Source organism: Stomoxys calcitrans, chromosome 3 (assembly GCF_963082655.1).
Source record: "Stomoxys calcitrans chromosome 3, idStoCalc2.1, whole genome shotgun sequence".
Lineage (NCBI taxonomy): Eukaryota > Metazoa > Arthropoda > Insecta > Diptera > Muscidae > Stomoxys > Stomoxys calcitrans.
This window is the reverse complement of record NC_081554.1, coordinates 194,021,320-194,048,162: the sequence shown is the minus strand read 5'-3', so window position 1 is coordinate 194,048,162 and position 26,843 is coordinate 194,021,320. Positions and strand designations below refer to the sequence as shown.

Sequence of the window (26,843 nt, the reverse complement as noted above, 5' to 3'; positions counted from 1 at the left end):
GAAACTTAGTGTCAGAAATCGCAGAAGGTGCCCACTAATCTTCTGCGATGAGCTTATCAATCATTCTGTGATGACCAACAAAGTTATATTAGTAGCTGTCACCACCTTGCAGAGAGAAGAAAGACGACATACAGCGAGAGATTTTGTAGGGTTTAATGAGAAATGTTTTGCCTTTTCGATATCATTGATAGAACATTTCTTAAAGTTTCACAAAACACCTATGTATTTAAGTCAATAGTACCGTCTACTACGCATTTACTGTTTTTTGCGTTCTTTTGCACTCATTGCCGCATACACCTGGCCCAGACATCAAAGCAAGCGAGCGAGCGAGCGCAATCATATTTTCGATCTCAATAAATTGTTGCAATAATTTCCATTGTATCTGCTGACACATATGTGAGACACACATGTGAGAGATTCGTATAATGGACGAGCATGTTGTCAGGACATTTCATGCTAGCATATCGTTAGCTGAAAATTCAAGTTTGGTGCCTGTTCGACATTTAATAAACACACTTGAACACTCATTAATGTTAAATGTCAGTAATTACGGCAACAAAGGCTTGTAGAAAAAAATAAAGGCAGGAGAACAACAAAACAACAATTCAAAACAACAACAGTCAAAGAAATACAGGCAGCAGGCAAGTGTAGCAGCTGCGGCCAAAGCCAACGTCGCTGCTGGCAGGCATACATAGCACAAAACAACTGTTGATTTTTGTTGTTGCTCATTTAATAGGAATTGAGAGAGGTGAGTGAAGGTGGTTGTTCGAAAACAAGAGTCAAGTGAGTGAGCTATCTACCACCATCGCCATCACAACCACCACCAGACATGTGTCTCTTTATCATCATCATTATCATCATGCTAACGGAAAAAAAGACTTTCTTTCCTTACTATTCCTTAATTCTGACAATTATTATTATTTTCGTGTTGTTGTCATTGCCATTGTTGTTGCTATTGCCATTGTAGGAATAAATGAATAGGACATCAACATGAGAATTGATAATTGCAAAAGTTTTCATGGTCTACATTAAGAGAATTTTCAAGTTCAGTAGCGAAAGTGTTTTGGCAAAGTAAACATTCAATTCTCAAATCCCAATAATTTTGCTCAAGGAAATAGGTGAATAAAAAATTATGATATTTCAAATCGAAAACCACAAATATACAAAGAATTAATCTTTAAAACCATGCCAAAAGCATGCTATAATAAAAAAAAATTCTCCAGATAAGATGTTTCATCATTACGATATTTGAACAAAAAAAGAAATAAAAATTTTATTGCAAATACACATTTATTATCATCAAAGTCTCGGTTTCCCTTGCCTCCTCCGTGGAAGATTGTGATTTTTTTTAATATAAAAAATGTATATAATAAAAATAACAAATTGAACTTTGAGACAGTCTGGTTTGGGGGAAAAAAATTCTCAGCAAAAACAAAAATGACTTCCACAACAACAGTAAACAGAGAAATTCACAGTGTATGAATTGTGTTGATATTGTAAGAAAAATAATATATAAAAAAAAGTGTGACTTGAAAAATGGAGTTTTTACTGGTTTGTAGAAAAACAAACAGCATATGATTCATATTCATTTTATATACCTTATTGAGTTAAACAAGAAGAAAGTAATAGCACCACTGTGCCGTATGATTAATAATATCATTACCCCCAACATGTTTATAGTACGTATACGCAATGGTGAACTCCAATTTGCGACTATGAAGACCCATTAAGAAACTCCAATTGTTAAAGCTAGGGCATATTTTTCCAAAAATATTGGCATATGGGACAACATGTAAATTTCTATCACATGGAAAATTCTGAGCGATATTCATAAAGAGAACAAGTAAACGAGTGGTTAGTTCGGCCGGGCCGAAACTTATATACCCTCCATCATGGATAGCATTTGTCAAGTTCTTTAAACGACTTTTTCAAATATATATAAGAGCTATATCAAGTTATTGGCCTATATGGTCCACACTATTCATGGCAATTAGAAGTCATAGTGAAACACCAACTCCAAAAAAACTGCAAATTTCTGGAAAGTCGAGAAATAATTGCGTCGTCCAGATGCTTAGAATGCCAAATTGGGAGATCGGATTATATGGCAGCTATATCAGTGATACCGAAATACCACGTGCAAAATAAGTGCGAAATACCAAGCCAAATTGGATAAGAATTGCGCCCTCTAGAAGCTCAAAAAGTCAAGACCGAAGATCGGTTTATATGGCAGCTATATCAAAACATGGACCAATTTGGCCCATTTACAATCCCAACTGACCAACACAAATAAGAAGCATTTGTGCAAAATTTCAAGCGCATAGTTTTACTCCTTCGAAAGTTAGCGTGCTTTCGAAAAATAGATGGACAGACATGGCTAGGTTGACTTAAAATGTCATACTTAATGGGGTCTTAGACGAATATTTCGAGGTGTTACAAACGGAATGACGAAATTAGTATATCTTTGGTTTCTATATGAACTCATTAAGCCTATCTTTGGTTAAAGGAAGTCAGGCAAAAAATTATACGCCAAATATCAGCTAAAAAGAATAGGAATGTCCTCCAGGTTCACAAGAAATCAAGTCGGACTATGGGCTTATAAGGGTGTTATATGAGGATATGAACTTATTATACCCTCCACCATAGGATGGCGGTATACTAATTTCGTCATTCCATTTGTAACACCACGAAATATTCGTCTAAGAACCCATATTCTTGATCGTCATGATATCTTATAGTGTTTGAACGCGTAAAGCTAGCCTCTTGAAATTTTGCAAAAATACTTCTTATTGATGTATGTCGTTGGGGATTGCAAATAGGCCATATCGGTTCAGATTTGCATATAGCCCGCATATAAACCGATCTCCCGATTTGACTTCTTGAGCCCTTGCAAGCCACATTTTTTGTCCGATTTGGCTGCAATTTTGCATGTAGTGTTCTGTTGTGTCTTCCAACATCTGTGCTAAATACGGTTCAAATCGGTCTATAAACTGATATAGCTCCCATATAAACCCATCTTCCAATTTGACTTCTTGAGCCCCTGGGAGACGCAATTTTTGTCTGACTTAGCTGAAATTTTGAAATTCTAACAATAGTGCCTAGTACGGTCTAAATCGGTAGGTAACCTGATATGGCTCCCATATAAACCGATCTCCCGATTTGAACTCCGGCCGCCCGTCTGTCGAAAGCACGCTAACTTTCAAAAGCGTAAAGCTAGGCGCTTGAAATTTTGCACAAATACTTCTTATGGTTGGGCCATATCGGTCAAGTTTTGATACAGCTGTTATATAAACCGATCGTGGGTCTTGACTTCTTGAGCCACTGAAGCGCGCAACTTTTGTCTGATTTGGCTGAAAATACGCACGATGTGTTTTGTTATGAATTCTAACAACTGTGCCAAGTAAGGTTCAAATCGGCCCATAACTATATATAGCTGTCATATAAACCGATTTCGGATCTTGACTTCTTGAGCCGTTAGATAACACAATTATAATCCGATTTGGCTGAAATTTTGCATGAATTGCTTTGTTTTAACTTTCAACAGCTTTGCTATGTATGGTCCAAATCGGTTCATAACCTGATATAGCTCCCAAAAAAACCGATCTTGGATCTTTAATTCTTGGGCGCAATTATTAACCTATATGGCTGTTATTATGCACGAAGTGTTGTTTTTGATGACTTCAAACAATTGTGGAAAGTATGGTCTATGTCGGATCATAACCTGACATTGGTCCCATATAAACCGATCTCCCGATTATACATCTTGCGCCCATAGAGGGCACAATTCCTATCCCAGTTTACTGAAATTTGGCACAATGACTTCCACTTTGGTCTCCAACAGCCAAACCAATTATGGTATAATTTGGTATAACTCCAAGAGCATAGCAATTCTTATCCATTATCATTTGTTTCCCCATAAAGGGATATCGGGCAAAGAACTTGACAAATGCGAGACATGGTGGAGGGTATATAAGATTCGGCCCGGCCGAACTTAACACGCTTTTACTTGTTCTCTACTATACTTGGTATGTATTTTGCAAATTATGTAAATTTCGGCCGAATCAGCAAGTATATCATGACAGCTATATCAAAACATGGACCCTTTGGTCTATTTATAATCCCAAATGGCTTACTTAATAGAGTTTTTAGGTTAAATTTCTATCGCCTTGCCTGCCCCACAAAAAATAGTCTAAAGGTGTTAAATCGCAACATCTAGGAGGCCAATTGACCGGTCCCGAACGTCAAATAAAATGTTTACCGAACTCGACTCTCAATAAGTCCATCGTTACGCGTGTTGAGTGGCATGTGGCACCGTCTTGTTGAAACCACATGTCATTCAAATCAAGCTCTTGCATTTTCGGCAAAAAAGTTGGATATCATCCCATAATAGCGCTCACCATTCACTGTTACGTTACTATTCGAAGTAGAAGTACGATACAAAGATGCCACCAGCCCATAAATCGCACCAAACTGTGACTTTTTCTGGATTTATTGTTTGCTCTTGCAATGCTTCTGGCTGATCTTCAAAATCGACAATATTTACTATTTACGAATCCATTGAGCCAAAAATGAGCTTCATCGTTAAAATGATAAACTTTCTTAACAGAGCTCGCATATTGATAATAAACTTCAATAATTTGCAAGCGTTATTCGATTGTAAGACGATTCATGGTTAATTTAGCAAAAAAATCACCATTTATAAGAGTTCTCGGGACCAGAATCAAATATGATCCAGACCAGCCCCTATTTATATATAACTATGGTTATGGTAGTGGAGTTATAATAAAATAGGATGATATGATATATGGTGGGGGTATCCGAACTTAACAGGTTTTTATTTGTTTTCTTTTTGAATATAAACGCTCAAAATTATGAAAATATAAGATTTCATAATATCGGATAAGGAATCGAGTGTGAGGCGTTTGTGCGTCAAACTCTTATGGCTGTCCACCGTGACGTATGATCTATGTGAATGTTTCGCAAATATTTATAGTAAGTATACGCCATGAGAACCCATTATATATGTAATGAGTAGAAAAAATGCAAATGTATGATTTATATTGATATTGCGCAATCCTGTGTATATAAAATATATCAAAACATAGATATATTAAAAGACGATATACGCATGTAGCTATATCTGTTGGTATGCCGTTAGTCCACTTATCATGGGGGTAGACTAATCTAGTCATTCCGTTTGTAACACCTAGAAATATTCGTCTAAGATATCCCATAAGCTATATACAATATTCTTGATCGTCTCGATGTTCTGAGTCGATCTAGCCATGTCCGTCCGTCCGACGGTCCGTTTGTCGAAATCACCAAAGCGGTCGAACGCATTAAGCTAGCCGCATGAAATTTTCCACACATACTTAATATTGATGTAGGTCGTTGGGGATTGCAAATGGGTCATATCGGTTCAGATTTACATATAGCTCCAATATAAACCGATCATCCGATTTGACTTCCTGATCCCCTGGAAGACGCAATTTTAGTCCGATTCAGCTGAAATTTGGCATGCAATGTTCTGCTACAACTTCCAACAACTGTGCCAATTACGATTCAAATCGGTCTATAACTTGATATAGATCCCATATAAACCGATCTCCCGATTTGACTTCTTGAGCCCCTGGAAGCCGCAATTTCCATCCGATTTGGCGGAAATTTAGAATGTAGTGTTCTGCTATGACTTTCCACAACTGTGTTAAGTACGGTCTAAATCGGTCTATAACCTGATATAGCTCCCATACAAACCGATCTCCCGATTTAACTTATTGAGCCTCTGGAAGCCGCAATTTCCATCCGATTTGGCTGAAATCTAGGATGTAGTGTTCTGTTATGACTTTCCACAACTGTGTTAAGTACGGTCCAAATCGGTCTATAACCTGATATAGCTCCCATATAAACCGATCTCCCGATTTGATGCCGCAATTTCCATCCGATTTTGCTGAAATCTAGGATGTAGTGTTCTTTTATGACTTTCCACAACTGTGTTAAGTACGGTCCTAATCGGTCTGTAACCTGATATAGATCCCATATAAACCGATCTCCCGATTTGACTTCTTGAGCCTTTGCAAGCCGCAATTTTTGTTCGATTTGGCTGAAATTTTGCATGTAGTGTTCTGTTACGACTTCCAACAAGTGTGCTATGTACGGTTCAAATCGGTCTATAACCTGATATAGCCCCAAATATAAACCTATCTCCCGATTTGACTTCTTGAGCCCCTGGAAGCCGCAATTTTAAGAAGAATCCATGGTGGTGAGTTCCCAAGATTCGGCCCCGCCGAACTTAGTTCGCATTCATTTTTTTTTAATCAGACATTTTTTTTTAATGTCAGCACTATGTGTTTAGTGATCTATGTTTTGTGATCCAAATCGGTTCATAAGCCGATATCACGATTATACTTTTTGAGCCTTTAGGGGTCACAATTATTATCAGATTTGACTGAAATGTTGCACGTGGTAGTTTGTGGTGACTTCAAATAGCCCTGGCAAGTAATGTACATATCAATGCATAATCCTTTTTATTTAAAAGAATCACATATCAAAAAAACTTGTCCATGTTGGAAGGTAGGTTTAGAAGTTTCATCCCATATGAACCTAATACTCTTTTATTTGTTATCTCTCCTTCGGGTCTCTTAGAGTCTCAATGTGCTTATTATCACAAGTTTCTATTTAAATATTAGTTTCTTTTCTCTGCTCCCCAAATACATGTACAAAGTTTTTTTTTAAAGAATATCACATCATTGTTTAAAATAGTTTAAAATTGAATTGAATCCACCTCCATTAGATCTCCTTATCACTTCAATTCTAAAAATAAACCTTAAAACAATATTCTAGAATTTTTTTTAAATTTCAAACACAGTGCATGTTGTCAATATGCGGGCGGTATTCTATCAACATCTTCCAAATCCCGTCTCAAATCTAAGGTTAAGCCATAGGAATCAAACTCATTGCCGCTGCCCTCATCTCCCCAACCACCAGATAATGCAGTAGCCGAGAGAGACTCATCTCATTAGGGGTTCGTTATCAGTGGCTGTATGAAATGCTCGCCGCCCCATAAAATCATTATCAATATCATTATTGAGGTGGCGGCGGTTACGAGAGAGGCAGGCGTATGGGCAGAGAAAAACGGCTACCGCCACCGATTCGATTGAATTGATCAATCGAAGTGTCGAAATGGGGTTCCTAGATGGAATATTCCAAATTATCTCCTTAGTCTAGAAAACAACGCGAAATTCGAAAGACGTGTATAAAAATTATTTTAATTCAATTAATTAAACAGCCAAAGAAAGTGCCCAACTACTACCAAGGAAGCGAGAAAAAAATAAAACAAAATAAAAGCAATCAAAAGTAAAAACAAACTTGAAACACATTGTGCTATGATTTTGTGCTAAATGTTTGTGTATTGCAATCGCAATTAATTTCAAATAGTTTGAGAATTGAAATATAGTCGGGCAGCCGACATCACTTCATATAGCATTGAGTGGCAGAGCTTAGTGCAGCCTTACCTTAGTAGCAGTGAAAGCCTTTGTGCAAGCAAAAACAAAAAGAAAAAAAAAACAGATGATGAAGATGACAAGTCCATCATAAGGCAACAGCAGCAGAGGCAACACTTTGGGCACAACGGCAAAAGATGGAAAATTTTGATTAGAGTACAAAAACAAAAAAGAATACAAGTGTGGAATGGCAAATTTTGAATCTAAGGCTTTAACAATGTGCTTCTCTCTAAGTGTGTGTGTGTATGTGTGTGTTGGAGTAGATTAAAGTGTAATGAAAAATTTTAGATTGAGAGAGATATTGAGAAGGTGATGAGTTGGCTATGTGAAAAATGAAACAAAGCTTGAACTGTAATTCTCTCTATAGTTATCATTTTTGGTTCACAAAACAAAACGGAACAAAAAGAATTGCTGAAAATTTTCATATTATAAAATAAAGAGCGAATTAGAACGATTTTAATCAGAAAAATTATAGTGACAAACTACAATATTATAAAATAGAAATAAAAAGAATATAAAATAAAACAAGTAAAAAGGCATTTAGTTCTGCCGGGCCGAACTTTGGATACCCACCACCTCGGGTATATATGTAAATCCTCTTTCGCCACAATCCGGAGAAAATTTGATAACTTATGCACCCAAATTCGACACGGATATTGAGTGGTCTAATAAATAAAAAATCTGGTAATAAATAAAGCTTTTATGAGCTTCATACCCTTAATCGGCAGATCGGTCTATATGACAGCTATATCTAAATATAGTCCGATCTTTACCATATTTGGGTCGGATGGCGGGTGGCCTAAAACTACTTACTGTTTAAAATTTCAACGATAAAAAACAAAACTTTTATTCGCTTCAGATTCATTATCGAAATATCGGTCTGTATGGCAGCTATATCTAAATATAGACCAATATATATATGTATCTAAACCATATTTGGGACGGATGACGAGAGAACTAAGACTACCCATTGTTTCAAATTTCAGCGAAATCTGGTAATAAATAGAGCTGTTATGGGCTTCAGACCCCTTATCGGCAGATCGGTCTATATTGCAGCTATATCTAAATATAGTGTGATCTGAAACAACTTTTGGGTCCTATGTTAGGAGGCGTAAAACTACTCAATGTGTTAAATTTCAGCGAAATCAGTTAAAAAATAAAGCTTTTTTGGGCTTTAGACCCTTTATCTGGAGATCGGTCTATATGGCAGTCATACCTAAATATAGTCCGATATGGCAGCTATATCTAAATATAGTCCGATCTGAACCGTCCTATGTTAGGAGTCGTAAAACAGCTCAATGTTTCGAATTTCAGTGAAATCGGTTAAAAAATAACGCTTTTATGGGCTTTAAACCCCTAACTTGGAGATCGGTCTATATGACAGCTATTCCTAAATATAGTCCGATTTGATCCATATTTAGGTCAGATGTCCGGAGGCTTAAAATAACTCAGTGTTTCAAATTTCAACGAAATCGGGTAATAAGTAAAGCTTTTATGAGTTTCAGACCCCTTATTGGCAGATCGGTATATATGGCAGCTATATCTAAATATAGTTCGATCTGAACCATATGTGGGTCAAATGTCGGGAGGCCTTAAACTACTTACTGTTTCAATTTTCAGCGAAATCAGCATTTATGGGCATTAGACCCTTTATCGGAAGATCGGTCTATATAGCAGCTATATCCAAATATGCTCCGATTTGGCCCGTTAAAGAACTTAACCAACGTGCATCAAAAAGACGTATCTGTACCAAATTTCAGCTCAATATCTCAATGTTTGAAGGCTAAAGATACGGTCGTCGTTAAATCGTCTTAGAATTTTACGACGATTCGAAATATATATACTTTGTAGCGTCGGAAATTGATATTTCGATGTGTTGCAAATGGGATGACTAAATGAATATATCCCCTATCCTATTGTGGTAAGTATAACAAGTAAAAGCGTGCTAAGTTCGGCCGGGCCGAATCTTATATACCCTCTTCTTGGTATCTCTTTGTATCTCATTGGAGCAACATAAAGTTATGGGCCGATTCGGACCATAATTAAATTGAATGTTGGAGACCATAGTAGAAGTCATTGTGTAAAATTTCAGCCAATTTGAATAAGTATTGAGCCCTTCAGGGGCTCAAGAAGCAAAATTGGGGGATCGGTTTATATGGGAGCTTTATCTGGGTAAAGACCGATTCAGACCATATTTAATACGTAAATTGAGGTCATGGGAGAAGCCGTTGTACAAAATTTCAGCCAAATCGGATAGAAATTGCGCCCTCCATAGGCTTAAGAAGAATAATCAGGAGATCGGTTTATATGGGTACTATATGAGGTTATGAACCGATTTAGACCATGTTTCTCATAGTTGTTGCGAGACAAAACAAAACGCTTAACGCAAAATTTGGATATGATTGCGCATTTCGAGGCTCAAGAAGTCAAGATCGCAGATCGATACATATGGCTGCTATTTTAAGTAAAGAACCTATTTAAACCATACCTAGGACAGTAGTTGGAAGTCATGAGGAAACATCACATGCAAAATTTGAGGCAAATTGGATAAGAACTGCGCCTTCTAGTGACTCAAGCATTCAAGATCCAGGACAGGTTTATATGGGAGCTATATCAAAACATGGATCGATATAGTCCAATTACAATCCCAACCTACACTAATAAGAAGCATTTGTGCAACATTTCAAGCGGCTAGCTGTACTGGTTCGAAAGTTAGCGTGCTTTCTCCAGGCAGACGGACGGCCATGACTAGATCAACTTGAAATGTCATGACGATCAAGAATATATATACTTTATGGGGTCTTAGGCGCATATTTCAAAGTGGTACAAACAGAATGACGAAAGTAGTATACCCCCTTCCTACCATGGATTCCGCTTATAATGTACCGTTATTAACTGAGTAATGTTATTAACTGAGTTTATATTTGAACTATTTTGGCCTCAAAAAGTCATAAAAGGATATCGGTACTTAGAGGGACCAATTTCACCATGTTGACCGATTCATGCAAAACTTGGCACTGATGTTGTAAGTCATAAGATATGATTTGGGCCGAATTTCAGCCAAATCAGGTGAACATTTTAGGCTTCTAAGGGCTGATGAAATCAAATCCGGGTATCGGTTTATATGGGAGCCATATCTGTTTATAAACCGATTTAGATCATACTTGCAAGTCATATCTCAAGTCTTTGTTCCAAATTTCAGCCAAATTGGATGAACATTGAGGCCCCTAAGGGATCAATAAGTCAAATCCGGGGATCGGCTTATATAGGGGCTATATCCTAATCTGAACCGATATGGCCCATTTGCAATACCCAAAGATCTACATCAATAATTCAAGTTAATGTGGCCAAAATTTCCTATATGTGGAACGAATTATTTTTTTGAGCGTTGGGACACAATATCAGACGGGAACTGACTTGGATTAGAAAACAATTAGAAAAATGCATGACATTTTTATTCGAATCGATAGTACGGTTCATATTATTTAATGTTTGAAGATTATTTCATGCAAATGTTGACCGTGACTGCGCCTCAAATGGTCCATTTACTTAGTCCAATTTTGGCATACTCTTTTCAACATTTCGGACGGTATCTCACGAAATAATGCTTCAATGTTGTCTTCCAATGCGTCAATTGAAGCGGGCTCTGGTTCGGAATTTAGCACGCTTGCCCCGACTAAACCAGTGTTGCCATAAAGATAATAGCTAAAAAACCACCCTTTTTTACCTCGTACGCTTTTGCCAAGTACCCATGCTTCGGAACTATTCCTATGGGAAATGTGTAGTCAATTGCCCCAAATATACCGGCCCTAAACTGGAGAATTAGTTGCCTATCACAGGGCATATCCTACAAGGAATGAAAAATTTCATTTGTCATCATAAGTTATGATGTAATAATAATTATTTTTTAAAAAGTCGCTTCATTATTGTTAAAAATTGTGATAGGTTTTTTCCATATAGGGGACGAGCACTGGGACCGGTCCCTATCACCCAAGGACCTATCCCGTGACAGGTTTGGCCCCTGTCCCATTTCCCGTAGGGATATAACAACACTAGTAGTATCAGTATAGTACATGGGATATGTACGCGTCATTAGCGTGTCACCTCCAGTGTGTCACCAATAGTTCTGTTAGTAACCCATCGGCTCCTGTTGCATGTTGTATTGCTTTTTAGCCGAGTTCTGCTACGCTGACCTCATTGTATGCGTTTTTCTATCCGCGTTGACCAAAAGAGCTTATAAATACCTGGCATCTTAGCTTCTAAATGAATCTGCTGATAACCCATCTGCTCCTGCAGTCTTGTTGTTCTTTGGACGGGTAACTGGTACGCTAAACTTATTTTTAAAAGGCGGTATGCATTCTATACCGCCATCAGGCATCAGTTCTCGTCGTCGTCGCTTTCCATTTTCTTAGCACAATATCTGTTGCCAGATTTTCTTCTTTGTCTACTCTGCAGGAGGATATTTCTGTACCAAAGCTATGGGTTTGACTTTTAATTCTTAGATAAAATTGTTGATCTACTAACCTCCGTACAAGTCATTACGCTCCCACTCACAACTTTCGATTTCCTTTTCTTACTGAAGAATATATGTTTCTCCCCCCTGCTTTTCTTCCGATACCTCTCCTGTTTTATGATATAAAGGGAAAACTCATGCATAAGCATTCCAAAAATTGAAGTACCAAAATGTTTCGGAAAAAAACACAAAATGGGAGTGATTGTATCCTTGTTACCACTTATTGCGCATAAACTTGAATTGGATAGCACTCATTGATTTGAAAGGAGTTTGCATCCTGCTCTTTAATGGAATGTTTGTAAGCAAATTTACATTACACCCCAATATTCAATTGATTAACTGGCAATAAGAAATGTATCCCAACAAATTGCTCTGCTTGTTTATTGTTATTGCTTAGAATTACTTGTGATGTCAAAGCATCTCAAATAAAATATTATTTGTAGTCAGCCTCTGATGAAAGAAAACAAAAAAAAAGTAATTTAAGCAAAATGTTTATTTTTACATTTCCTTAAAATAAATAGCCAACACATAAAAATAGAAATAGAACATTCCCAAAGGAAGTGATATTTGTCTTTAATAAATAAAGCTAAACAAAAAACTAACATCAGGCACGTTATATTGCCCATTGCAGATCCGCAAATCGTTGTGCCAGCCCACAAAGTGCGTCTAAAACGTTTCACACATATCCACATTCGCCCACAATACAACAACATTTTACCGAATCATTCCAAAAATATTAAAGAACAGCATTTACAAAACAAAAATAACAACAAATGAAAAGTGTTTCAATTAAATTAAATATAAAATTTTCTTTGCAGTAAACGAATGAAAGAAAGAAAAAAACAGTAATTAATAAATTCCGATTTCATACCAAATGCCCAGCTCATGCACACAAATGAAACCCGTAATAATAACAAAATAATACGTTCCAATACCTAACAAACAGCAGTTCTGTAGATCGTACTAAGAGTAAATGTTCTAGCAGCATTGTTGATTAAGTAAGAGCTCATCAACAAGTGTCCGTGTGCCGCGAATGTTAATACGACCGACGAGTACGTTAATCAGTGTGTGAGAGTGTGTACGAGTATGTTTTTGCTTTAAAGTAGCATGGTTGCGTTTACATAAAAAATGCCGCTCAGTCATTTAGAACTGAAATCTGTGTGCATTTGTGTGTGTGTGTGACTGAGCACATTTAAAATCAAAACCCTCAAATACCATTGCAAACACCTATCAATCATAGTTCGACAACGACGTTAACGTTAACGTCAACGCCTACGACGCCTTCACATATCAGTAACAGAAACAACAATAACAACAGCTATCTGCAATTTCTATACAACACATTAAGCAAACTGAAGACCAGTGAGAAAATCTATGATCATCGTCTTTTCACTGATTGGTTACCAGTCAACAAAATGTCAACCGAACCGGAGATAAACGAGAAAATCTATGACCATCGTATTCTCACCGATTGGTCATCGGTAAACAAAACCAATGGCACTATGCATTATTCAAAGGATATGATATTCAATGATGGGCATAGATTGTCAATAACGGTATACAGGTAGGTGTGAGACATAAACGCATATCCACGAAACTACTCTCATTTCAACACCATTACGAGTTGCCAGAATGTTAAAAATTAAGAATTTGCATTTTGTGGTAAAATAGTGAAACACTTAGTAAAGACAAATTGAAAGTTGTGTAAACAAATAAAAATTAATAAGGTTGAGTCTAGCCTATCCATCAACGAAACATACAGTGGTTCCAAAGTAAAAAAAAAGAAAATAAGTCTTCTAAAAGATTGAGAAAGTAAGAATAAGAATAAGAATAAGAATAAGAATAAGAATAGGAATAGGAATAAGAATAAGAATAAGAATAAGAATAAGAATAAGAATAAGAATAAGAATAAGAATAAGAATAAGAATAAGAATGAGAATAAGAATAAGAATAAGAATAAGAATAAGAATAAGAATAAGAATAAGAATAAGAATAAGAATAAGAATAAGAATAAGAATAAGAATAAGAATAAGAATAAGAATAAGAATAAGAATAAGAATAAGAATAAGAATAAGAATAAGAATAAGAATAAGAATAAGAATAAGAATAAGAATAAGAATAAGAATAAGAATAAGAATAAGAATAAGAATAAGAATAAGAATAAGAATAAGAATAAGAATAAGAATAAGAATAAGAATAAGAATAAGAATAAGAATAAGAATAAGAATAAGAATAAGAATAAGAATAAGAATAAGAATAAGAATAAGAATAAGAATAAGAATAAGAATAAGAATAAGAATAAGAATAAGAATAAGAATAAGAATAAGAATAAGAATAAGAATAAGAATAAGAATAAGAATAAGAATAAGAATAAGAATAAGAATAAGAATAAGAATAAGAATAAGAATAAGAATAAGAATAAGAATAAGAATAAGAATAAGAATAAGAATAAGAATAAGAATAAGAATAAGAATAAGAATAAGAATAAGAATAAGAATAAGAATAAGAATAAGAATAAGAATAAGAATAAGAATAAGAATAAGAATAAGAATAAGAATAAGAATAAGAATAAGAATAAGAATAAGAATAAGAATAAGAATAAGAATAAGAATAAGAATAAGAATAAGAATAAGAATAAGAATAAGAATAAGAATAAGAATAAGAATAAGAATAAGAATAAGAATAAGAATAAGAATAAGAATAAGAATAAGAATAAGAATAAGAATAAGAATAAGAATAAGAATAAGAATAAGAATAAGAATAAGAATAAGAATAAGAATAAGAATAAGAATAAGAATAAGAATAAGAATAAGAATAAGAATAAGAATAAGAATAAGAATAAGAATAAGAATAAGAATAAGAATAAGAATAAGAATAAGAATAAGAATAAGAATAAGAATAAGAATAAGAATAAGAATAAGAATAAGAATAAGAATAAGAATAAGAATAAGAATAAGAATAAGAATAAGAATAAGAATAAGAATAAGAATAAGAATAAGAATAAGAATAAGAATAAGAATAAGAATAAGAATAAGAATAAGAATAAGAATAAGAATAAGAATAAGAATAAGAATAAGAATAAGAATAAGAATAAGAATAAGAATAAGAATAAGAATAAGAATAAGAATAAGAATAAGAATAAGAATAAGAATAAGAATAAGAATAAGAATAAGAATAAGAATAAGAATAAGAATAAGAATAAGAATAAGAATAAGAATAAGAATAAGAATAAGAATAAGAATAAGAATAAGAATAAGAATAAGAATAAGAATAAGAATAAGAATAAGAATAAGAATAAGAATAAGAATAAGAATAAGAATAAGAATAAGAATAAGAATAAGAATAAGAATAAGAATAAGAATAAGAATAAGAATAAGAATAAGAATAAGAATAAGAATAAGAATAAGAATAAGAATAAGAATAAGAATAAGAATAAGAATAAGAATAAGAATAAGAATAAGAATAAGAATAAGAATAAGAATAAGAATAAGAATAAGAATAAGAATAAGAATAAGAATAAGAATAAGAATAAGAATAAGAATAAGAATAAGAATAAGAATAAGAATAAGAATAAGAATAAGAATAAGAATAAGAATAAGAATAAGAATAAGAATAAGAATAAGAATAAGAATAAGAATAAGAATAAGAATAAGAATAAGAATAAGAATAAGAATAAGAATAAGAATAAGAATAAGAATAAGAATAAGAATAAGAATAAGAATAAGAATAAGAATAAGAATAAGAATAAGAATAAGAATAAGAATAAGAATAAGAATAAGAATAAGAATAAGAATAAGAATAAGAATAAGAATAAGAATAAGAATAAGAATAAGAATAAGAATAAGAATAAGAATAAGAATAAGAATAAGAATAAGAATAAGAATAAGAATAAGAATAAGAATAAGAATAAGAATAAGAATAAGAATAAGAATAAGAATAAGAATAAGAATAAGAATAAGAATAAGAATAAGAATAAGAATAAGAATAAGAATAAGAATAAGAATAAGAATAAGAATAAGAATAAGAATAAGAATAAGAATAAGAATAAGAATAAGAATAAGAATAAGAATAAGAATAAGAATAAGAATAAGAATAAGAATAAGAATAAGAATAAGAATAAGAATAAGAATAAGAATAAGAATAAGAATAAGAATAAGAATAAGAATAAGAATAAGAATAAGAATAAGAATAAGAATAAGAATAAGAATAAGAATAAGAATAAGAATAAGAATAAGAATAAGAATAAGAATAAGAATAAGAATAAGAATAAGAATAAGAATAAGAATAAGAATAAGAATAAGAATAAGAATAAGAATAAGAATAAGAATAAGAATAAGAATAAGAATAAGAATAAGAATAAGAATAAGAATAAGAATAAGAATAAGAATAAGAATAAGAATAAGAATAAGAATAAGAATAAGAATAAGAATAAGAATAAGAATAAGAATAAGAATAAGAATAAGAATAAGAATAAGAATAAGAGTAAGAGTAAGAGTAAGAGTAAGAGTAAGAGTAAGAGTAAGAGTAAGAGTAAGAGTAAGAGTAAGAGTAAGAGTAAGAGTAAGAGTAAGAGTAAGAGTAAGAGTAAGAGTAAGAGTAAGAGTAAGAGTAAGAGTAAGAGTAAGAGTAAGAGTAAGAGTAAGAGTAAGAGTAAGAGTAAGAATAAGAATAAGAATAAGAATAAGAATAAGAATAAGAATAAGAATAAGAATAAGAATAAGAATAAGAATTATAGTATACGACTGTAAAAGTTGTCCTCGACAAGACGTTGTGCGAAATTTAAGAAAAAAATTGAGTACAAATATGGATTTAAGAGCATAGCCAGGCCGTCCAGTTGGAGAAAATCGAAAAAAACTAGGGTAGAGATATCACTTTGAAATTTTGAATGGTTAGGGCGGAGGTGCTAGCTAGATCGTGTTCAAAATTTTTGGCAGGCCCCTGCAGTTAGTCACCCCAGTATTTCGAAAATTTGTTGTGTTCCGAATTCAAACGTTTTGTTATGCTGGATAGAGTTCAAAAATCCCTAAAAACTCCCTAAAAACTGCGCTATTGAATTCGGGGATATTGAAAATAGAAAAAAACTAGGGTAGAGATATCACTTTGAAATTTGGAATGGGTAGGGCTGAGGTGCTAGCGAGATCGTGTTCAAAGTTTTTGGCAGGCCCCTAAAGTTGGTCACCTCAGTATTTCGAAAATTTTCGGGATAGTGCTCAAAAATACTTACAAAAACTGCGTTTGAAATATCTCCACTGGTTTCGGAGATATTTGACTTTTAACTATTTTTTCCGATTTTGACCGAGATCTGATTCGTATTTTGCAATTTAGGAAGCCGTTGTGGTTCGATTTTCATTTTTAGTTTGGATTTGTGACAAAACGACTTTGCCGCAAAAAGATCCGCATCTGATCTGATCTAACAGTTAAAAGTTGTTCAGTTTGGAAGTCAAAAAATGTGAATTTGAACAAGAAATGTCAACTTATATGTGCTATATGTACTTCAAAATAGGCAATTTTTATTAAAAAAATGGAAAACCCCCTTCGAGTTCTCAAATTCCAAAGCCAAAATCCGCCATTTGGGCTTACTTTTTTTACACTATATGTCTCCTAAACCCATGCAAAAAATTTTTTGCACACAGAAAATTTGCAAAAAATACCGATTTTGAAACCATCTTTGCCCGAAAGAGGTATTTTGGGGATTTTTGTAGAAAAATTCGGGCAGAATTTATTTTTGGTTTTTTAAGGACGCTATAATTTGGAAATCGGACCATAAACAAAGTTTTGGCAGCTCCAACAAATTTTACAAATACCTTGAAATTTTGCACACAATCTCGCTAACTCCTCAGCTTAAACCATTCCATTCTCAGATATACCTCTACCCGTTCTCACACGGCACAGTTTTTACTAGTTTTTTTTCGATTTTCTCTCACAGTGCGGCGTCATATCATTTCATGGGTGTGATCCGAATTTGATCCATTCTAGTTTTAAATCCACATTAACTGTGAAATACACTCTTATATGTGGACTACACCTTTTTCTTTGCCATCGAGAACTAGGTCCAGGAATTTCGCCTCCTTCAAAAACTACAGAGTGATCCTGTCTAGAGATTTGAATCTTATAACTTCAAAAGAAAAATACTAGATCTGTCAGGAGATCGTCCCCGATTCCTCGACTCAGACTCTAGTCCATCTCGAGTGTCTCCTCAGTAATCTTTTCAAGATCTCGACAGAAATTGGTCTCGGACCAGCACTATTGTGATCCCATAAGATTCGTTTGGCACGAGGTTCTAGCGAATCGTCCAGAATAACCCTCCTTGAGGCATTCCTCTTGTCACCAATCTTCTGACTGTATAATCTCCCAAATTTGTACACTCAACGAAATTTGTTATTCAAAACTGCAAAAATGTTTGCTAAAACAACAGTTTTTGTTTGCTGATACAGCAGTAACGTCTGCTGTTTTGGCAAAAGTCTGCTAAAATGATTTTTTTTTTTATTTTTATTTAATGCTATTATTTATGATTGGCTTTTACGGCCTGTCATGGGTTTTGATTAATTTGGGAATTTTTTCCACGAGCTAATGACCATGACAAATTATTATGGATTATTTATTATTTAATTTGTCGAATATTGCTGAACAACAGATCCCTGTACACATTGCCATTGGTATGAAGTTGGCGAAAGGTCTCTCGTAAATTTTATTTGCTGCTAATGTCCACACTCTCGTGGCTACTGGCTTTAATGCTCATTATGCTTATATCGTTGTTATATGAAAAAAGCCATTTGGAATGGAGCACAGCGCACAATGTTGCCAAAACGAAAAAATTTGGAAATAACTCTGGAACTTCGGAACAAATAGAGATATGGACAAGAAACTTAACAAAGTCAATGCTGTGTTTTTCAATAAGAATGCAAAATGTTGGGACCCCATTAGGTCCAGAGGTCGAACCACGGGTCTTGATAATTGATAACCTCGATCATGTCAACTTTTGAGTTGCTTGACAAACAGTCATTTATGGGCCGAACAGCTTGATTTTTTTTAAGATATAGCTCGTAAAACCCTACAAAAAACATGCTGAAATATTTAGTATATCTCTAACAGTTTATGAGTTATTGGCTTCCGCATGACAAGTATTGTCCCTTCTTACTTTTCTCTTCAGCGAGAAACCCCATTTGTTTAGTTATTCTGATATTTTGCCTTTATCCAATTAGCGTGTAGAACAACAACGGTACAACGGTATTTTAAACAGGGAAATACAGCATAACTGCTTCATACCTACTTGATGCATGTATGCTGTGTATTAACAATAACTTGTGCGCTGTCTGTGCTAAAAATTCATTTACAAACAGTGTGTACAATAAACAACAACAAAAGCTTATCTTGTTTTGTGCAGAGTAGAGCTCGCAAAATATCGATGGCACTATCGATATTTTTTTTTTGATTGAATATCGATTGATATTTTTCTTATCGGTACTATCGGCAAAGCTATTCTTTTTGAAAAATTTAACTAAAATAAGCGATTCGCTACTGAATGTATCTTTTAAGATACATTGCGCCTATAGAGGGCACAATTTTTATCTCGTTTCGCTGAATGTGCAACTAGGATTGAGATTGCTTCTTCATAAATTGATCTACTGTTTGTTACTTCTCATTTTCGTTTGAAATATAGGTATGGGAAGTTAACGATAGTATTATCGATACTTATTATTAGAAATATCGAAAATATGGAATGTTGCGATTGGCGATAGTTTGCCAGCTCTAGTGCAGCGTGGGTGTGTGACCGCAAGCTTTTTCCTCATTTTCCTTCCAAAAATCTTCTCTTTCATTTTATTTCTTCCAACAAACCCATCATAAATTAAGCAGCAGTCATTTTTAGTAAACAGGAGACTCTTCAGCAGTAATCCTACTGTTCTGAAATTGCAAAACTTATCTATAATAGCAGAACTACTGCTGTAATAGCAGAAAAATTAACTACTTGCAATCAACAATCAGTGTTTGCTATTCTCAAGACACATTTTTCTATGATTGTATTGATGATTCTGTTGCATAACATATTTTTCGCCTTTGAGTGATGTTGGGGTGGAAATCCGGGCGGTCCACAGCGGTAATGAAAGCCCCCTCGAAAGATGGCGTACTCTTTCTGCTGCATAGAGGTCTTATCTTTCTTTTATTACCCAAGCCAATCAGTCAGTCCTAAGTCAATCAACCGGCCTTTGGGTATAAACGCTTGGCTTTTCTGTATGATCTCGGTATGAACCTATGACTATCTTAGCCTTGCCCTCTCCTCTTACTGACCACTCAACATTATAATATCTGGGAGCAGGTCGTTTATCATTCAAAAGAATGCCGATTGGAATGGCTTCAGGCAAAATGAGGTTCTTCAGTTGCTTAATTATTGAAATTCCTCAAAATGATAGAGCAAGCTGTAGATCCATTCGATGCATCGTGGTCTTCAAAGCCACGATTAATCATCACAATTTTCCGTGAACGAAGTTTCCGATGCAGCTTTATATCTTCCATGGCACTGAGCCCTGACTAAATCTTAATTTGAAGCTGAAAGAGTTGGACATACCCTAAGTCGAGTATTCAAGTAAGGTTCTCAATATGTCTGATAGTTCAAAAAGTCTACCCATTATCCAAGCCAAGAAAGGATTCGAAAAATGTGGAATCGTTTTAACCCTTCTCTCTTTTCTCGCCATCAACCAAGACATTTAAAGTACTACCCATTTTGATCGTTGTTGGGGTTTTAACAATTCGGCAATGACGGAGCGAAGAGGACCACGCCCACAAGGGTACTGGATACTATTCTAGATGTCCGACCCATTAAATGTGGGTAGTCACTGCGGCTATGAGACTTAAGGCGAAGGGAGAATGGATTTAGGATGGGAGCAGCTCATACCATCGTGGTATAAACGAGGCGACGATAGGAAACCTGGTAGGTAGAGATGAGGTTTCCGATCGGATACCTGAGAAGATACTTGAGGTCGAGTGCGAGGCACTGCTGCTACCGTCACAGTCTTGGACTGACGGAACCCTAGTATTGCCATCTGGAAGATGATGTTATACGAATGGATCAAAGCTAGTGGAAAGAGTGGGCCTGCGGGTCTATATTGAGAACCCAGGGGCTGAGACTGCCTGACCATAATACGGCCCTGCAGGCAGAGATCATGGCGATCACGGAATGTGTGAGGTGGTGTTGTAATATGGCGAGGACGTTGAGCGTCTTTACATCTTTACAGACAGTAAAATGGCCATCAGGGCAATAACAACCAGGACTGTAAGGCCACGAATAGTCTTGGAGTGTAAGAAAGAGATTAACGCCTTCTCTGAGGATGGCACAATCCGTATCGATTGTGTGCCGGGTCATAACGGTGTAAGGGGGAATGAAAGGGCAGACGATTTGGCAGTGAAGGCCACAGAACTGTCGTCGATAAAATTGGTTAACCTGAAGCCTTTGGGGTCGACGCAGTCCGATTTAAGGGATTGAGCGACAAATGCAACTTGGCCTAAATCGGTCCAGATTTAGATATAGCTGCCATATAGACGGATCTCTCTATTTAGGCCTTGGGCCTATTAAAGGCGCATTTATTGTCCGATTTCGCTAATATTTTGGAGAGGGAGTTGTGTTAGGCTCCTCGATATTCTTCTGCAAGATGGCACAGATCGGTTCATATTTGGATATAGCTGCCATATAGACCGATCTCTCGATTTAAGGTTTTGGGCGTATAAAAGGCGCATTTATTGTTCGATTTCGCTGATATATAGGACAGTGAGTTATGTTAGGTCCTTCAATATCCTTCTTCAATTTGGCCTACATAGGTCCAGATTTGTATATAGCTGCGATACAGACCGATCTCTCGATTTAATGTTTTTGGTCCATAAAAGTTGCATTTATTGTCCGATTTCGCCAAAATTTGGGACAGTGAGTTGTGTTAGGCTCCTCGATATTTTTCTGTAACTTGGCCTAAATCGGTCCAGATTTAGATATAGCTGCCATATAGACCGATCTCTCGATTTAATGTCTTGGGTCCATAAAAGGCGCATTTATTGTGCGATTTCGCTGAAATTTGGGACAGTGAGTTATGTTAGGTCCTTCGATATTCCTCTTCAATTTGGCCTACATAGGTCCAGATTTGTATATAGCTGCGATATAGACCGATCTCTCGATTTAATGTTTTGGGTCCATAAAAGGCGCATTTATTGTCCGATTTCCCCAAAATTTGGGACAGTGAGTTGTGTTAGGCCCTTCGATATTTTTCTGCAACTTGGCCTAAATCGGTCCAGATTTAGATATAGCAGCCATATAGACCGATCTCTCGATTTAATGTCTTGGGTCCATAAAAGGCGCATTTATTGTGCGATTTCGCTGAAATTTGGGACAGTGAGTTATGTTAGGTCCTTCGATATTCCTCCTCAATTTGGCCTACATAGGTCCAGATTTGTATATAGCTGCGACATAGACCGATCTCTCGATTTAATGTTTTGGGCCCATAAAAGGCGCATTTATAGTCCGATTTTGCCGGGACACTGAGTTATGTAAGGCCCCTCGATATTTTTTTGCACTTTGGCTCAGATCGTTTCAGATTTGGACATATCTGCCTTATAGACCCATTTCTGGATTATATGTCATATAGACCAATATCTCGATTTAAGGTCTTGGTCCGATGAAAGGCGCATTTATAATGCGATTTCGCTGAAATTTCGCACTGGCCTTATATTAGGCTTTTCGGATGTATATTTGGATATAGCTACCAAAAAGACCAATATTTTGTGCTAGAAAATTGAACACAGTTTTGGTCCGAATTTGTTCCAAATCGCACCATATTTAGTTATATAGCTGCTATGGTGGCATATGCATTATGCATATCTCAGCGGGTAATCTTCAAAGATGGTTTACATGTATACCTGAGGTGGTGGGTATCCAAAGTTCGACCCGGCCGAACTTAACGACCCTTCACACCCCAAAGAGGGGTGATAAAATACATCCTATGAGTATCGTATTTCCACAAATCCGTCATTCTAGTCTTAGACATGCTGTACATTAGCAGGTAAATGGGGCACAAGTTAGCACGCCTTCTATATGCAATAATACCAAAAATTTTCCATGGGATCTAGGTGAATGAATGACAAGTATTTGTTTATTGCTATCCTGGTCAACGAAACCATTCCAATGGTGAGGAATATAAAAACACACTTTTTGTTCTTAACTCCTGTAAGGAGTTTTCGTCTTTCTTTAGAATTAAGGTTTTAATTAATTATAATTTTAGGTCTGATATTAGAAAATAACTACAGATACTCATCATTCGCTCATTTACATCTTTTGCTCTCTCTCCTCACATGTTGACTTCATAAACAGATGCCTTAATTTTATCCAATATCATCATTACAGTATTCTCTTCGTTATATCAACGATTGGCAATTTGACGGTGTTGTATTTGCTGACCAAAAGACGTTTGCGTGGTCCCTCGCGGATTGACATCATGCTAATGCATTTGGCCATAGCTGACTTAATGGTAACATTTTTGCTAATGCCTCTGGAGATCGCGTGGGCCTATACGGTGCAATGGAAATCAAATGATTTCATGTGTCGCTTTATGAGTTTCCTGAGAGTGTTTGGTTTGTACCTATCGGGCTTCGTGCTAATATGCATAGCAATAGATAGGTAAGTTGAATCACCACAGATGGCATTTGATATGTGAGATTTAAGCACATAAAATGGGAGCAACCCATGGAGGGGGAGAGAAAGAAGAAGAAGAATTGGGTTGTACTGAATGTTGTTCTTGTTAATTGTTATTCTTTATTTCATTTAGATACTATGCCATTTTAAAGCCTTTGAAGCTCTCTAATAGCCGTGGACGCACTATGTTGGCCATTGCTTGGTGTTGTTCCATAATATGCAGCCTTCCACAGGTGTGTGTGTGTGTCTGTCTGTCTGTGAGTTTGTAACTTGCATGCATGTCTGTTAGACGTCCATCTTCTGCTGAGTTTATATGCGTGTTTATGGTTGATTTGCTTTTATTTTCTAGGCATATTTTTTCCATTTGGAGTCTCATCCCACAGTTACTGACTACTATCAATGTGTGCTGTTCCATGCATTTGCCAATGAACTACAGGAGAATATCTATCAGATGCTAACCATGCTGGGCATGTATGTTTTTCCCCTGATGACTTTTATTTTTTGCTATGGCTCCATATATTTGGAAATCTATCGCAAGAGTTTGCGCATAGTCAAAGGAGTTGGTAAGTTGGCAACACCGCCACCACCACCTGTAATCTTGCCGGTCACAAAAGAGACAATTCTCCCAAAAAAAAAAGAAACACTTTAAGAAGAAGTGCTCATAATTATTTTAGCAACTATATATGTTTTAGTGCATGAAACTAAAGAAACTAAAGAAACTAAAAGAAAGAGCATAAATTTAGGTTCATGTGATGCAGGGTTGCCACCCTGTCAGGATTCAAACATTTTAGCAGAAAAATGTTCAAACCACTATAATTTAAAGAATGAATAGAATGAATTTAAAAACGCCTAAAAAGTTTTTTGTGCAGAATTCCCTAAACTTAAAAAAACTATTTATAACAAAATTTTGAAAAAAAAACTTTTATGCATATATTTTTTTCAAATTTTTAACCCTTTATGCCCTCTTCGATTTTTTCAATTATGCCTCAAAGTGTTCCTTATTTCGTCATCTTTCTAATCTACAAAGGAAATTTTGGGACAGCCATATTTGTTAGAGATAAAAATTAATTAATCTGGTCACCCCACTCTCCCGATGTTCGTCCTATTGTAATAACATCGTCATTTGTCAACTGATTCTCACCAAATTTTGCACGAGGGATTTTCTCATGATTTCCCACATAACTGGTTAATTTCATAGAAGCTCTGTTCAGATTTGGATATAGTTCCCATATATATGTATCGCCCGATTTGTACTAATACGTCAACAATGTAGTCATTTCTTAACTGATTCTTTCAAAATTTTGCACAAAGGATTATTTTATTACTGCCGACATTACTTGGGTATTTCATGGAAATCGGTCAAGATTTGGATATAGCTCCCTTTTATATGTACTGCCCGATTTGGACTAATACTTCAACAATTTAGTCATTTCTTATCCGATTGGAGAAATTCTGCCCGAAGGATAAAATAAGATTATATAAAATAAAATAAACTAAAATAAAATAATTACGATACGTATGTTGAAGATCGTGGGAGAAGCCGTTGTACAAAGTTTGAATAAAATCGGACTAAAATTGCGCCCTCTGGAGGCTTAAGAAGTCAAGTTCCCAGATCGGTTAACATGGCAGCTATATCAGGTTACGCACCAATTTAAACCATACTTAGCACAGTTATTAGAGATGATAATAGAACGACACGTGCAAAATTTCAGCCAAATTCGATGAGAATAGCGCCCTCTATTGGCTCAGGAAGTCCAGATCGGTATATGAGGCAGCTATATCAGGTTACGGGTCGATTTAAACCATCCCTAGCACAGTTTTGGAAGTCGCAATAAAATACCTCATGCAAAATTTCAGCCAAATCAGATGAGAATTGATCCCTCTAGTGGCTCAAGAAGTCAAGTTCCCAGATCAGTTTACATGGCAGCTATATAAGGTTACGCACCAATTTAAATCATACTTAGCACAGTTATTAGAGATGATAACAGAACACCTCGTGCAAAATTTCAGCCAAATTCGATGAGAATTGCGCCCTCTATTGGCTCAGGAAATCAAGATCGGTATATGAGGCAGCTACATCAGGTTACGGGTCGATTTGAACCATCCCTAGCACAGTTTTTGGAAGTCGCAATAAAATACCTCATGCAAAATTTCAGCCAAATCAGATGAGAATTGAGCCCTCTAGTGGCTAACGAAATCAAGATCCAAGATCGGTTTATATGTAAGCTATATCAGGTTAGCAACCGATTTTAACCATACTCAGCATATTTGTTGGAAGTCATAACAAAACACATTGTGTCAAATTTCAGCCAAATCGGATAAGAATTGCGCCCTCAAAAGAGTCAAGATTCAAGATCGGTTTACATGCGTTATATGAGGTTATGGACCGATTTAAACCATACTTAGCACAGATGTTGAAAGTCATAACAAAACATCTCATGCAAAATTTTTGCCAAATCGTACAAGAATTGCGCCCTCTAGAGACTTAATAAGTTAAGATCCCTGATCGGTTTATAGGGAAATCATAACAAAGTCATAACACTTTGTGCCAAATTTCAGCCAAATCGGATAAGAATTGCGCCTTCTAGTGGCTCAAAAAGTCAAGAGCCAAGATCGGTTTATATAGCAGCTATATCAAAACATGGACCGATTTGGCCCATTTGCAATCCTAACTGACCTACATTTATAAGAAACATTTGTGCAAAATTTCAAGCATCTAGCTTTACTCCTTCGAAAGTTAGCGTGCTTTCGACAGACGGGCGGACGGACATGGCTATATCGACTTAGAATATCATTACGATCGAGAATATATATATACTGTATGCAGTCTTAGAAGCATATTTCGAGGTGTTACGGACGTAATGACGGAATTAGTAAACCCCCCATCCTATGGTGGAGGGTATACAAATTTGGACAATATGTGGCATTTGGTTTTAAGTGATAACGAAAAACAACTACAAACGTGCTGAGTTAGGCCGGGCCGAAACTTGGGAACCCACCACCATGGATTCTGCTTATGATTTATACAAACTTCTGTCAAACTAGCAAAATTAAAGTTTCTAGAAACCGAAAAGGGTTAATCGAGAGACCGGTTTATATGGAAGCTATATCAGGTTATAGACCGATTTGGACCTTACTTGTCGCAATTGTTAGAAATCATAAGAGA

At 35.4% G+C, this 26,843-nt stretch overlaps 1 protein-coding gene across 6 annotated transcripts in view; it reads left to right on the top strand.

Annotated features, from left to right (window-relative positions):
* The first annotated feature begins 1,053 nt into the window (after window positions 1-1,053).
* LOC106084036 (adipokinetic hormone/corazonin-related peptide receptor variant I) overlaps window positions 1,054-26,843 on the top strand; it is a 32,158-nt gene continuing 6,368 nt past the window's right edge. The window contains exons 1-5 of one of the 6 annotated variants that reach the window (XM_013247585.2): window positions 1,054-1,118; window positions 12,828-13,573; window positions 23,390-23,662; window positions 23,811-23,910; window positions 24,027-24,240. In XM_013247585.2, coding sequence (XP_013103039.1) covers window positions 13,425-13,573; window positions 23,390-23,662; window positions 23,811-23,910; window positions 24,027-24,240 — 736 coding nt within the window. In that variant the 5' untranslated portion in view covers window positions 1,054-1,118; window positions 12,828-13,424. Of the gene's footprint in view, window positions 1,119-7,336; window positions 7,351-7,657; window positions 7,677-12,537; window positions 13,574-23,389; window positions 23,663-23,810; window positions 23,911-24,026; window positions 24,241-26,843 lie in introns of those variants that run through there. The other 5 variants (XM_059364392.1, XM_013247501.2, XM_059364393.1 and 2 more) reach the window with 5 other exon arrangements.